The following is a 14,060-nucleotide window of genomic DNA, read 5'->3' as shown; positions in this document are numbered from 1 at the left end:
AAAACGTGTGGATGTTTTCCATCTGCTCAGCGCACTGAAGGAGCCTGCACCAATGGACAGTTTCATCCTGAGGGATTTATGAAATTCACAAGAATCAAGCACATCCTCATGATTTGGGTCATAGAGATTATTAATTGATGTAGATGAAACTGATGGCCTGCTTCTTCAAGTCTGGGGCAGTCAGTCTTTCTGGAAACTAATTTATTTCCCATCAGTTATAACTGTGGGTGCATGGGTGTTCACAGTGTCCCTTTTTATTCTTTGTGTCTATAGTTCTTAATGGGAACCCCTTTATTTATGACATCAGTTTCTATCTTTTAGGGGCTAGAGAGATGGTTCAGAAGATCAGAACACTTTCCTTTCTCTCAGGGTATCCTGACCGGTTCCCAGCATATACCTCAGTGTCACAACCACCTACAACTTTAGTCCCAGGGAATCAAGTCTCTCTTTTGGACTCCAAGGGGGCTCAAATGCACAGGATCTACATGAATACATGCAGGCACACACACATACATGGCAGGCACACACACATACATGCAGGTACACACACATACATGGCAGGCACACACACATACATGGCAGGCACATACACATACATGGCAGGCACATACACATACATGGCAGGCACATATACAAACGTGAGTGTGTGTGTTTAAAATAAATAAATTTAAAAAAAATAATAATTTGCACTCTCTTCTTCACCTGGCCAGAGATTGAGCAATTCTATAAACTTGAGGTCTCTTTCATAAAGAATTAACTTGATCTCAGCTCTGTAACTTGTAAGGCTCCAGCATTACAAGTTAATCACCCCAAATTGCCCCAACTCATAATATTACCACTCCGTGGGCTAGATTACAATATAAGAATTCAGAAAAGGGCATAAGCATTTAGTCCATTGTGCTGGCATAGAACACCATCTTATTTTCCTAAAATAATAGAGTCTATAAACTGTGGCTTTAAAGAACAAATATTATTTTCTGACACCTCTAGATGTCTACAGTCAAGGGATTCTTCTTTGCCTCTCCGGCTCCCAAGAGAACCAGGCAGGCATGTCTTGTCTCTTAATGATATCAATCTAAACTCTCTTCCACCTTTCCAGCTCTGTGTCCACCAAGTTTCTGTCCATCTCCATTCAAATGATTCTCTTATTAAAGACCCTTGGCATCTTGAAATACTGTCTCGCAGTACTCCAGGATCACTCCCTTCAAATGAGCATTGTCTTCAATGACTAAATTCCCAAATGAGGTACTTGGGTTAGAGTTTCAACATACCACTCTGGGGGTCATGGTTTCAAACTCGTAACAGGGTGAGACATTCCGGTGCCAGCCTTTCTGTTTTCAGTAGATTCGTAATTATCTAAAAATGAGAAGTTGACAAAAGATTTAATCACGTAGAAAGACGTGGCATTCTATCATTACAGTTTCATTACAGGACTTTTACTAAGCTTCCAATATTAATGTGACAAAGAATTATTACTAAGTAAAACCGTGTACAAACAGCGTCGCTGAGATTAAATTGTTACAAAGCACAAGCCAATAAAATGTTTATTGGTCCGTATGTCATCTGGCATGAACTAAACAGAATCTCATTTAGAGGAAATGATATATGTGAGTCCCAACTGTAATACATCAAGAACAAAATTTAGGACAAATTTGGGATTAAGTAGCTTTCCGGTTTCAATAAATAGAGAGTAATTGTGCCCAAGGCCTCTAGTAGGAGCTGAGCACAGTGTGGGTCTCACACATAGGAAATGTATCACCTTCACTTCCCTGATGATAAAAAAAAAGCAACCATGTGCTTGATTTATTCTCTTGAAAGAAATGTCAGGATTTGCCTTGCAGTTTGTGCTATACGAATAATTTTTTGTTGGCCTATAGTTTGGCCAACAGTAGAGTTCCAAGTCTGTAGGTAGAATGCCAGGGCTAGATGTCCCTACTGCAAAGAAAAGGTACTGTGGAGCTTGTGATGGTGAGTTTCATGGTCAAAGTCTGGAATAACCTGAGCAGGGAGACTCAAGGAGGGACTGTCTGTGGTCTGGGTTGCCCTAGATTGTCTGCATGGAGATTCTTTCCCTCGGTTTTTGGAGGTGGGAAGACCTACTCGAAACGTGGCTAGTACTATCCTAGGAGCTGAATCAGAGATGAGAACACACATTCATTTGCTGGCATCAGACCATGGATGTGATGTGACCAGCAGCTTCAAACTCCTGAGTCCCTTTCTTCTTTAACTTCCTTTACTTGGAGTGTTTTGTTGTTGCAACTAGAAGGGTGAGTAAGACCAACTAGGTGTGAGTTATTCTGGAAAGTTCTTTCCAAGTGAGATGAGTAGACAAGTGCTCTCAGAGTAAGGCATGCGACATCTGGTGGTCAGGTGCAGGATGTGAGGTATGAGGCCATTCCTTACATAGCAGCTTGCTTGCATGCACACATCCAGGTGAACACACAGACATAAACACTCACACAGATCCTTATGTCTCAGGCCCTGACATATTACCTCTTGTAAACCACGTCTCCTGCACGAAGAGAAAGTGTGTTTTCCTCCACTCTCACACAAACCTGGTTCCCAACCCATGCTTTGTCTCTTCGTGGACATGGTGTATTGTTGACTTAATGGCATTACCTTTTATGTTTAATAACTCAACCATTCCATTTTGTGCTGTCCTGATACTTCTGGGTGTTGGACCATCCAATGGATCATGATAGATTCCCCCAAGAGCCACACCCTTAAAGAAAACTGATCCCCCCACCCACTCAAAGGAACCATGGCCTGTCAAAAGCTCCTCAGAAATAGGTGGGGCTATGGACCCTTCCATGGGATGCTGACTGGTTTGATCCTGTGCAGAAACACAGCTGCCTTGAGGTAGAGAGAGCTGTTGTGCCTAAGAGACACTGCTTTCCCCTAATCCTCCCCTTCTCTGGCTCCTATAGCCCTTCACCCTTCTCTTCCTCAATCTCAGTGTGCATGGGTGTGACATCTCTGTTCTGAGCGTGGCTTCCACATTCATTTCTTCTCTGCATTTTGATGCTGTCCACAGCACACTCCTCTGGTGAGGACTGAGAGCTACATTAACCCCAACACAGGACCGTTCTGCCTCTGGCTCTACGGCAACCGCTGGAGCTACCTGAGACCCAACACTCTTAAAATAAAGGACAGCATCCAGTTGTTTTAAAATTCTATTTAACGTTTATGAGATGTGTAGCAGCTCCTAAGACTATTCTTTGTTATATCAAAAAGGAAATCCAGGTTTTACTATTCCTGGCTTTCTGTTAGATTTTAGTTTAAGACCTTCAACTCCCCGTTCCTTTTTTCCCCTCTCAGTTTTTCTGTATGATCAAGTGCACACTCTGACAAGCTACAAAACTTGTGTCACGTTTGGTGTTACCCTCTTGGTCCCGCACAAAAAGGCTTGTGATCAGTATCCAGGGAAACCAAGTAACAAACACATCTCCATCTCTCATCTTCCTATGCATGGCCGAAAGCTGGATCCATCTCTGAGAAGTAAAGACTGAAGAGTGAAATAGAACACTTTCAAGGATCTCAAGTGTACAGGCTGGGAGGTTATATTTAATTCACATTTAATTGTCGTTTTAAATGCAAAGTGGTATTTTTGGTGAACTGGATTTCTTGCTTACTCTCCCTCCACAAAACTAAGTTGACTTGCTCTTCCTGAGTGTCTCAAACATTTTTAATAGAAGAAGCACGATTTCTTACAACACAGTGGATTCCTTATGAATTTCCCATTGCATAGCTATGGGTTAGACCTTAAGACGGTAATAAGAGGTATTCTTCTGACATTTTCAAGAAACCTTTCCACTCTGTAGTCAACTCTACGGTCTCTGATGAGACCTCCTATCACTCCTGGGTCAGCTGAGTGGGTAATAAAAAAAAAAAGTCAGTCTTGATCTCCCTACAGATGTTTAATTTCAAAGTACAATAGAAATGGAGGACTGGGTCTGAAATCAGCTCATGCAGGGAGGGGAGGATGCCTTTGTTCAGACCCAAGCAGAATAAATAATGGGCCAGCGTGACTTTGGACTGTTGCAGGCATTAGAAGAACCCACCTTTTCACAGCCTGCATATCTCGGTGAAAGAAAACATTGGTCTTTCAAGGCATTTATAATTTGTTATAAACGACAGAAATGCTTTGCTTTCCTAAGTATTGCACATCAGCCTACCAAGGAACCTACACCCCTAGCTTTGAAAACGCCCCAGCATAGCGAAATGGCACATCCAAGCTCAGGCTTCTCAGTGCTGCAGTCCTGCGGCACACGGGCCTCCTCCACAGAAGGCCTGAGGGAACAGAGCTTTTCTTTCATGATGAAAATACAGACGACGTCTCTGCGTATGGAAAGAATTAGGAAGTCTTGGCATCAGGGAGAGCTGGCAAAGAAAACTGAGGCACAGGCTGCTCAGAGGAACAGTGCTGAGTCCCAACCCTCATGCTAAAATATTCCAAAGGCCAGCCACTTGAAATGTGTTGTGAAGTCCACACACTGAGGTCTTGGTTGACCCTCCCCAGACAGGTGAACGCTGGGTGGATGGTCAGCCTGTCTGTCATCACAGGTAAAGTAGGCATTTTAATCACTTCGTACGTCTGCAGCTGGGTGTTGCAGCTTTCAGACATGTTTGTTTCTGCATGGCCGCTTGTTTGCAGCTCTGCAGTAAAGCTCACGCTGCTCCTTTCCAGATGGTGTTGGGTAAGATGTGCTAGCCACTTTGCTGGATTTTCCCACTGAAGGAAATGGAGCTGTTCTTACACAAACAACCCTGTAGCATTAATACTTTTCTAGACACAATCGATGTCGTTTCTACAATGATCCTCTTAGCCACTGTCTTAGTTAGGGTTTCCATTGCTATGAACAGACACCATGACCAAGGATGTTCTTATAAAGGACATTTAGTTAAGGCTGACTCACAGGTTCAGAAGTTCAGTCCATTATCAAGGCAGAAGCATGGCAGCATCCAGGCAGGCATGGTGCGGGAGGAGCTGAGAGTGCTACATCTTCATCTAAAGGCTGCTAATGGAAGACTGACTTCCAGAAAGCTGGGACAAGGGTATTAAAGTCCACACACACAGTGACACACCTATCCCAACAAGGCCACAGGTTCTAATGATTCCACACCCTGGGCCAAGCATATTCAAACCACCACCACCACTCTTTCCAACTGGGGCAACTAAAAAGAGGGTAAGAATCATTTCCAGGGTCACATGAATGTTGAATGCACGGGCATTCATATTAACCTTCATTTCATTGCCTGCTGAGCTGTCCTGGGTGGAGGCCAGGGTGTGTGCTGTGAGACTTACTGAGAGACTGGTTTAAGCCTGTTGGCTTGGTAACAACAACTCACTGTGTGTCCTCACACATGTGGTGAGGAAGGTCTTGGACTGTCAGACCTGCAGTCTTTGCAAGTATAGCTTCTGGTCTTACCTTTTTGGGGAAAATCAGCTTTCCTGTACCTTGGGAATTGGCCTAAGGCCATAAAGCACTGGGGTCAGACATGCCTGCAGTCACAAGAGCACATGCTGTGTGCTTCCCTGTTCTGATGGTCAGCTGCAGGGAAGACAAAAGTGAGGACCAGGGAAGAAGCAGAGGCCAAAGAAGGAGGAAAGAGTGTCTTGGAGGAAAAGGCATAGTGGCTTGAGGTAGCTAGTCAAGAGCCTGCAGTCAGGAAACTGATCACAAGACCTTGGGCAGGAAGCTGGTCACATGACCTTGGGCAGGAAGCCGGTCACATGACTGGCAAGCAGGAAGCAGAGAGCCAGGACTGCTGACACTCAGCTCTTCTCTCCTTTATATTTGCTCCAGAACACAGGCCATGGAGTGGATCCTAGCACCTCCAGAGTGAGTCTTTCCACCTCAATTAACTTGTCTAGGCAACACCTCATAGCTATACCCAAAGGCTTGTCTCAGGGTCCATTCTAGATGGTTAAATTGATGATCTATTTGGACCAGCATAACATCTAGATGAAGCAACAGCAGATACCGGAACCTCCACACCAGAAACCATACAAGCAAACCCAGAAGATAAGTTTGATGATGTCAGCTCCTTCTGGAGAGGATGTTGCTATGGACCCTTGCCACGAGGAAGTTCCTTGCAGCATTCTGACGTATATAGAGGTCATTGGGAAGTCTCTGCCCCAAGTCTGTGGTGGTTGGGTTGCTTCCTACTGGATGTTCACATTTACTGCAAGGCAGCAGCAAACTCCTTTCTCTCTCTGCATTGTCCTGGGAAAGGGTCCCTGACCAGCGAGGAAAGCCTCTTTCTCATGTCATGCCCTGCCTAGGGGATGTGTGCATGTGTGTGCATGTGCTAATGTGATATCTTGGCATTCTCTGGCCGTGGGAATCCTCAATGGAGAAGATGCCTTCATATAGGCAAGTCTATAGGGCACTATCTTGGTTAGGATTTTACTGCTGTGAACAGACACCATGACCAAAGCAAGTCTTTTAAGGACAACATTTAATCGGGGCTGGCTTACACGTTCAGAAGTTCAGCCCCTTATCATCAAGGCAGGAACATGGTAGCATCTAGGCCCTCTGATGAGCAGTAGTGTAGAAACAAAACTAAATCAACCCCTCCTCCCAGCTTGTCTTTGATCGTAGTGTTCCACTACAGCACAGGTCATCCTAACCAGGACACTGGCTGTACAAGCCACTTCAGCCTGAAGCCTAGTGTCTAATTTTCTAGGAAAGATTAGAATTATATTTCACATACCAACTTAGTAGACAAAGAGCAAAGAAATATGATAAAGTCAACATTTTAGACCACGTCTCAATTTCTTTTTTCTTTTGCTGTGATTGAGATAAAAGTGACCTAAGGGATATTATTCCAGTTCACACCTCTCTGTTGCAGGCATCATGGCTCATCCTGGCTCATACCTCTCTCTTACAGGCATCATGGCTCATTCTGGTTTACTCCACTTTCAGTCTTCTTCAAAGTCTAAGAACTAAAACACCTACCAATAATTTTAACTAGGAATATTGAATGTGTGTGTGTGAGTTTGTGTGTGTGTGTGTGTGTGTGTGTGTGTGTGTGTGTGTGTAAACTTGTAGCTAATAAAAGGCAATAAACTACCAACCTTGAACAAGAGAACAAAGAGAACACTAAGAAAGACAGAAATAGATTCAAGGAACAGATCCTCCATCAGGGGAAGAGGGATAGAGGCTCAAACCATGGCCTTGGAGGAATGATGGCCGCCATGACTGATAAACACTTGGGTCTCACTGGTGAATACAGAGCTGTGGGGAGCAACCATTCTTGTGTCCAGTTTTCAGGGTAAAGGGAAGACCTCCATCCTGTGGATAAGCATCAGGGGACAGGTATGCACAGCGAGGCCATGGTGGTTTAGTTCTCTGTAGTTCCGAGATCTAGAATAGATCGCGATTCTTCCTAGAAAACAGTGTCTTGTGAGATCAAAGTCAAGCAGGAGCCGTCAGCAGAGACTTTAGGTCAGAACAACATGAGGACTGCCCTGGTAGATTCCTGCAGAGGACAAAGATCATCAATGTGGGGGGAGAGGGAAGGGTTGTGATGTCACAAGACCCATTGGGACATTTTATAACCCGAAGTCTCCACAAATTATTTAATGCATCTGCCTAAAAACAATACTGTGACTTCCTCCAAAATTCCTCAGCACTGTGTCTGATAGAAACTGTTTCTGTTTCTCTGGGTCGAAAGTGAAGAGAACATTTTAGATGTACTTTTCGTCTTAAACATTTAATGTTCACTAACCTTCTGTTTGCTTTCATACAGGCTGGAGCCAACGTCCTTCTGCAAGATGTGAATGGAAATATCCCGTTAGATTACGCCGTCGAAGGGACAGAGTCTAGTGCTATCCTGCTGGCCTATTTGGATGAAAACGGTAGCCCCACTCTTCCTTTTGTAAACTCTTCATAAAGCAGTGCATTGGTAGAACTGTAAACATGTATGGTTCTTAGGAAAATGCATATATTATTTCAGATGGTGCTGTCTCCCTTGAGGGTGGAACACAAGACAGTTTTCTACCTCACCTTTCATTTATTGGTGGTTTGACTTTCCCAAACCGGCTGGCACCTGCTGGCGAACAGTATAGGAGCCCCAAACAGATGCCTGGGGTCCATAATTGGTAGGACTGGCTTTGTAATTATGAACTCTCCTCCCTGGAGATAGCAAGACAACTGAACCATACAATTGAATTTTGCTCTAATGAGATCAAGGTCACCTTGAGGGTATCCTCCAGTGCCAGGCGATCACTGCAGGAATCACAAGCCAGCTCACAGAGGACTGGAGACAGCAAGGGCAGTGTGTGCATCCCAGAATTCACAGAGACATTTAGAAGCAGAAGCACCACGAGAAGAAAGCCTAGGATCAGAGAGAGGGCTGGCCTGAAGAAATGGGGCTGAACCCTGTGTGCCACTCACCAGGACATTAATGACATAGCTAGCCCCAGCATGAACCAGTGAGTCAGCTCAGTGGAGGGGGGGGGATGGGAGCCACTTCCACACCTGATGTTAAAGCTTGGAAGAGCAAATCCCGCCCCTCCTCATTTTTTGAAGATTAAATGTAAATAACTACTCTGGTAGTCAAGCCTCTTCAAGGATTTGCTGACCAGGGACGATGTTCTGGAGTCTTCAGAGTCTCTGGGGGCTGACGAGGCTCCTTTAGTCTTCTTTGGAGAAGCACTTAGCTCATTCCCAGCATGCTTTGCTTCCTCCGGCTCATTTGTCTCAAGAGGTTTATTTTGAGGATGGCATAGAATAATAATTAGTGCTTAGCAACCCTGATTTCTTAACGAGAACTAGTCTCATTAATTTAGAAAGCAAGGCAGGAATGACTGCTCTCAAGGTGAAGGCCACCAAGGCAAGTTTTAGGCAGAAACAAGCTTTCCGGGGAGGCATGGAGCATCTTGAACTGTGCACTCAAAATCTCTGAAGCACAGGAGTCAACACTCCTCCTCAAGAACCTCTAGACTCCTGAGCAGGAGAACTCTCTTGCTGGGTACAAGAATCCTGGGCTGTGATTCTCTGGAGAAAGTTGATTAGTTCTACTGGGAACAAAACTCCAGGTGATCTGAGTTTCCCAGTGTGCAGTCCAGGATTCAGACCTTTGAAGTACTTCCCAGGCAAGTCAGAGTTCTGAGTTTGTATAAGAACTGTGGGGGAGCCTAAAGCTAACTTCTTTGTGTTAGGGAAAAGTGACCCTAGAACTCTTCATGTGGTATGTTCCTATCATGGACATAGTAATTAATGGTGGCTTAAATGAGGCAACTCAATGCACTGGCCTAGGCTGGTTCCCACATGTGGGGACTTCCAAGTCTATCAACTTGTAAATGTTAACTGTGTGCAGCATTTTGTGTGTGCACAGAATCACAAAAAAGGAGGTTTAATGACTTCCCTAGAAATGGCCAAACAAGATAAGAATAATGAATCCATGGACGTGTCAACATGTAAGGGGAAAAGTCACAGGGTCCCACCTGTCTTAGTCAGGGTTTTACTGCTGTGAACAGACACCATGACCAAGGCGACTCTTAAAAGGATAATATATAACTGGGGCTGGCTTACAGGTTCACAGATTCAATCTTGGTCAGGGTTTTACTGCTGTGAACAGACACCATGACCAAAGCGACTCTTAAAAGGATAATATATAACTGGGGCTGGCTTATGGGTTCAGAGGTTCAGTCCATCATCATCAAGGCGGGAACATGGCAGCATCCAGGTAGGCATGGTGCAGGAGGAGCTGAGAGTTCCACATCTTCATCTGAAGGCTGCTAGTGGAAGACTGGCTTCCAGGCAGCTAGGATGAGGGTATTAAAGCCCATGCCCACAGTGACACACCTACTCCAGGAAGGCCACGCCTACTCCAACAGGGCCACTCCCAGGGCTGAGCATATACAGAGGTCACACCTGCCCTAAGCAAAGCACTACAGGTGATTAAAGGCTGCCGGGAGAAGCAGAGTTAACCTTGATGTGGGATGAGCATCACTATTGGTTGTTCAATGCACAGTAGTCAACCTTGAAACCATATACACACAGACATCGGAAGAGATTCAGCAAGTCATGTGTGCGTGTGTGTGTGTGTGTGTGTGTGTGTGTAACTACATATATATGCACATATATGTAAAGACATACATATTTACATATGGACGTATCTATGAAACAATAATAATTAAAGAAATAGAGACTATCAACTTATAAGTGGCAAGGGCATGGGAAGTATTAAAATGAGAGTAGCCAGGGTGGGCTAGAGAGAGGGAAAGGAGGAGGGGATTTCTAAATTTCAATATGTAGACCCCACCCCCAATAAAAGGTGGTTAAAAACAAATTAAGGGCGCTGAAGAGATGGCTGAGGGATCAAGGGCACCTGTTGCCCTTGCAGACGACCTGAATTAGATTCCCTACAAACACGTTGGCTCAAAGCCATTTGTAGACCTAGGGGACCTAATGCTCTTTTCTGGCCTCTGTGGGTACTGCATACATGTGGTACATACACACATGTGCAAGCAAATACATAACACACACACACAGACACACACAAATAGAATAAAATAAACATTTATAACTATAAGTCACAGACTGGGGTGTAGCTCAGTATACTGCTAGTTCGGGGCCCGGCCCGAGGTACACCAGGTGTGGTGGGGCACGCCTGTAGTTATCACTTGCTGGTGGCAACAGGAGTATTGGGACATTGGGTCACCTTTGGGTCCTTAGTGAGCACTCGTGAAACACTTTCTCTAAAATAAATTAACAAATTAAACAAATAAAATACAAGAGAATTAAGTCAAATAAAACGCCCAGATGCTGAAAAGACTGAACTGTATCTCTCTCATTCAGCCAGAGAACCTTTCCTAGTGAGTCTTTCCTTTTCTGGATCCTCTCCCTCATAAGGCCACAAAACAACCTCAGTCTCCATCTGCAAATGTGTTAGTGTCAGTATTAGGCTCCAACCCGCCAAGCATTAGGTTTAATAGGGAAGCTTGGTGTTTGCAAAAAAAAATCAGTTATTTTCCATCATATGTAAAAAACAAAAGCAACTCTCTTCCCGTGGGAGGCGAATGCCGGTCGGGAGAGAAGCGAGAGATAGTTCGTGGCTCTGCTTCAGAGAAAAGCTGTCACCACTGTGGCTGTCATGATTGGTTTGCAAAATGCAGGTTTGCTGGAACGAACTCAATTTAATATCTCTTCAATTTTAATTCTGTTCCACACTTGTCACCGCTGCCGCTGTGACCCAGCCCCTTCCGTGCACCCTCTCTCCTCTCCTGCACAGCTGCCGCTGCCCCTGTCAGGATCCCTCCTGCCGATCAGCGTTGCCTCTCCCGCCCCCGTAAACACTGTCCAACTCCATTTATCCCACCCACTCTCTGGGGCACCAGGACTTATCTGCTGTGGCAGCAGGGACCGAAGCCATCAGGAGTTTCTAATAGGCCGGGATGACATTTTCGCCTCTTGTCATTTCTACACCCCACTAATATTTGCAGGTGCTTTTCCATCCCGAATGCACCCAGCTCTGAAAAAAAAAAAAAAAAAACCACCATTTCAAATCAGATGCACTGCGCTGTCACATCAGAACGCAGGGGGCAGAGGGGGCAGGAGACATCGGGAACAAGTTGATTACATAGAAAGTCTCTGCCGCAAAGTTCTAATTGTGCTGTCAGCACCGACTTACACTGTAAACAAGGCCACAGCAATTAACCTCAGCTCAGTGCCTTGGGTTCCAGGGCTGCTGTGAAAGAGGAGCTGGCGTAGGAGCTGATTGAGCATTTGATGAATACCTCATCTTCGCACAAGGCAAAGCAGCTGGGCATGCAAGGGAAAAGCAATCTATTCTAAAATGAGCCTCTGGGGGGAGGAAGAGCCCAGGGTAGAACTCAAGGTGGTCAGGGCAGAATCTCTCTCTCTCTCTCTCTCTCTCTCTCTCTCTCTCTCTCTCTCTCTCTCTCTCTCTGTCTGTCTCTGTGTGTGTGTGTGTGTGCACATGCACGTGTGCGCATGCCACCCATGTCTATATCCATACATGAGAGTATATACATATCTATACATTTATCTACCCATCTATCTACTTACTGCACTCATTCATCTAGCCTCCTGTGTATACATATGTGTGTGTGAACTCACATAAGTGAATCTATCATCCATCATCTATTAATCTATTTATATCATCTATCTATCTATCTATCTATCTATCTATCTATCTATCTATCTATCTATCTATCTGTCATTTCTCTTTCTACCCTTTTAGGAACAAGTATATTGTCTGTCCTATTCCTCAGCCATATGGCACTCAGCTTCCTGCCCACTGAGAATCCAGGATTCCTGAACTAACTTTCAGGGGTTTATTTCCCCGTTCTTTGAAATCATCTTTCTGTGACTTTGCATGATGTTGGCACACTACTTTCTTTCTTGATGTGGTTTTCCCATCCTTCCCTCCCTCCTCTTGAAGCCTCCCCCTGTGGTAGCGGGGTGGGGGACCCCACTCATTCTCAGCTCCACACCTGTTGACTGTCTCTGGTGTTTGTCTCTGAGAAGCATTCTTCTGGGGCAGGACGATATGGGTACTGAGTGAGCTCACCCTTTGCTTGCTTCGCCTGCTCCCCAACTCAGAACCATGGCCCTGGTAGCCTCTGAGATCTCTGATTCTGCCTGTTAGTTTCCTCTGCAGTTTTTTTGGGGGGAATGAACAAACACAGTTTTATTTTCAATGTGTTAAATAACTACACTGTTTCCCACACTGGTCACACTGGTTTCATTCCCACTAATCGGGTACAGGTATTTCCTTTTTATTTTTATCCTTGCCAACATCTATTGTCACCGTCTTTTTGAACAGCTATTTTAACAGTTGTAAAATTTTATTTCACTGCTGTTTAATGTTAATTTCCCAGATAATTATCAAAACTGACTTTCCTTCTTTTCCTTCTTTCTTTCTTTCTTTCTTTCTTTCTTTCTTTCTTTCTTTCCTTCTTCTTTTGAGTCTCTCTCTTTTTTTTTAATTCTTCTGATTTTTTTATTGGATATACTTTTTATTTACATTTCAAATGTCATTCCCTGTCCCAGTTTCCCATCCATAAGCCCCCTATCCCATCCCCCTCCCCTTCTTCTATGAGGGTGTCCCCACCAACCACTCACCCCTTCCCACCTCCCCGCCCTGACATTCCCCTACACTGGGGGCATCCGGCCTTGGCAGGACCAAACATTACATTTCTAATGTGTGTTAGTGAGGTGGCTTCCAAGCCAAGATTTCAGAAGATACTAGGGCCACAGTTCTCAGTGCACCATGCTTCCTCCTTCAGACCCCACCCCCCAGCAAACTCGGCTCATCCGTTTCCTGTACTGTATTTGCTCAATGCGGTTTATTGCAGCTCCTTTCCTGGCACTGGCCCTTGCAGAATCCCACATAATCAAGGGGGCAGCACATTCCAGTCTGCATGTGGCTTATGGGTACGCTTATGGCTGCTGTTCAGGTGCCAAACAAGGCTAGGTGGGAGCATCGAGCCCTCACGGCCTGGATGTGTTCGTTTCTCTGTGCTGACATCACTGTGAGGGATTTGCCTGCCCAACTCTGCAGCCTCCGTCTGTTCCTTAGGAAGCTCCATGGAGACCCAGGGAGCTAAGCTTCATTCCTTTGAGCTAAGAAAGCACATGCTAAAAGCGCGTCGTGGCCTATCAACTGCTGCATAACGTCTCTTTAGGTCTGCTCGTTTGTTGGTTCAGTTTTCTTTTGAGGACAAAATTATCTGTTCAGTTTACTCAAGCGATGGCTCAGGGACATTCTAGAGAAGAAAAACAAGAGTGCACAGGTTCGTTGGACACTGACTGCTGGTGTGCGAACGGCACACAAACCTGTCAAGGAAGACTTAACTTTCCCTGAGACCTCTGCAGAAGGCTTCACAGAACGGACCCTTTGCAAATGTTAGGTGAGGAGGGGCCGGGGTGCCGGAGAATCATGTGGGCTCCGTAAGTAGGTTGTGCAGAGGCAACGTGCTTGGGACCGCAATGGAGGATAGTGCAAAGTCCCCTTTAGCTCGGGATTATCTCGGGACAGGTCAACTCCAACACACACAGTCACACCACCCAAAGGAGCTCAGG

The 14,060-nt window shown here is 45.1% G+C and overlaps 1 protein-coding gene across 1 annotated transcript in view; it reads left to right on the top strand.

Annotated features, from left to right (window-relative positions):
* The window catches only part of Myo16 (myosin XVI), a 382,886-nt gene that overhangs the window by 89,507 nt on the left and 279,319 nt on the right, over positions 1–14,060 (top strand). Inside the window, 1 exon segment of the mRNA XM_032918632.1 lies at positions 7,756–7,864. Within this exon segment, the coding sequence (XP_032774523.1) occupies positions 7,756–7,864 (109 nt within the window).

Source organism: Rattus rattus, chromosome 13, assembly GCF_011064425.1.
Source record: "Rattus rattus isolate New Zealand chromosome 13, Rrattus_CSIRO_v1, whole genome shotgun sequence".
Lineage (NCBI taxonomy): Eukaryota > Metazoa > Chordata > Mammalia > Rodentia > Muridae > Rattus > Rattus rattus.
This window is presented reverse-complemented; position numbering and strand designations above follow the sequence as displayed.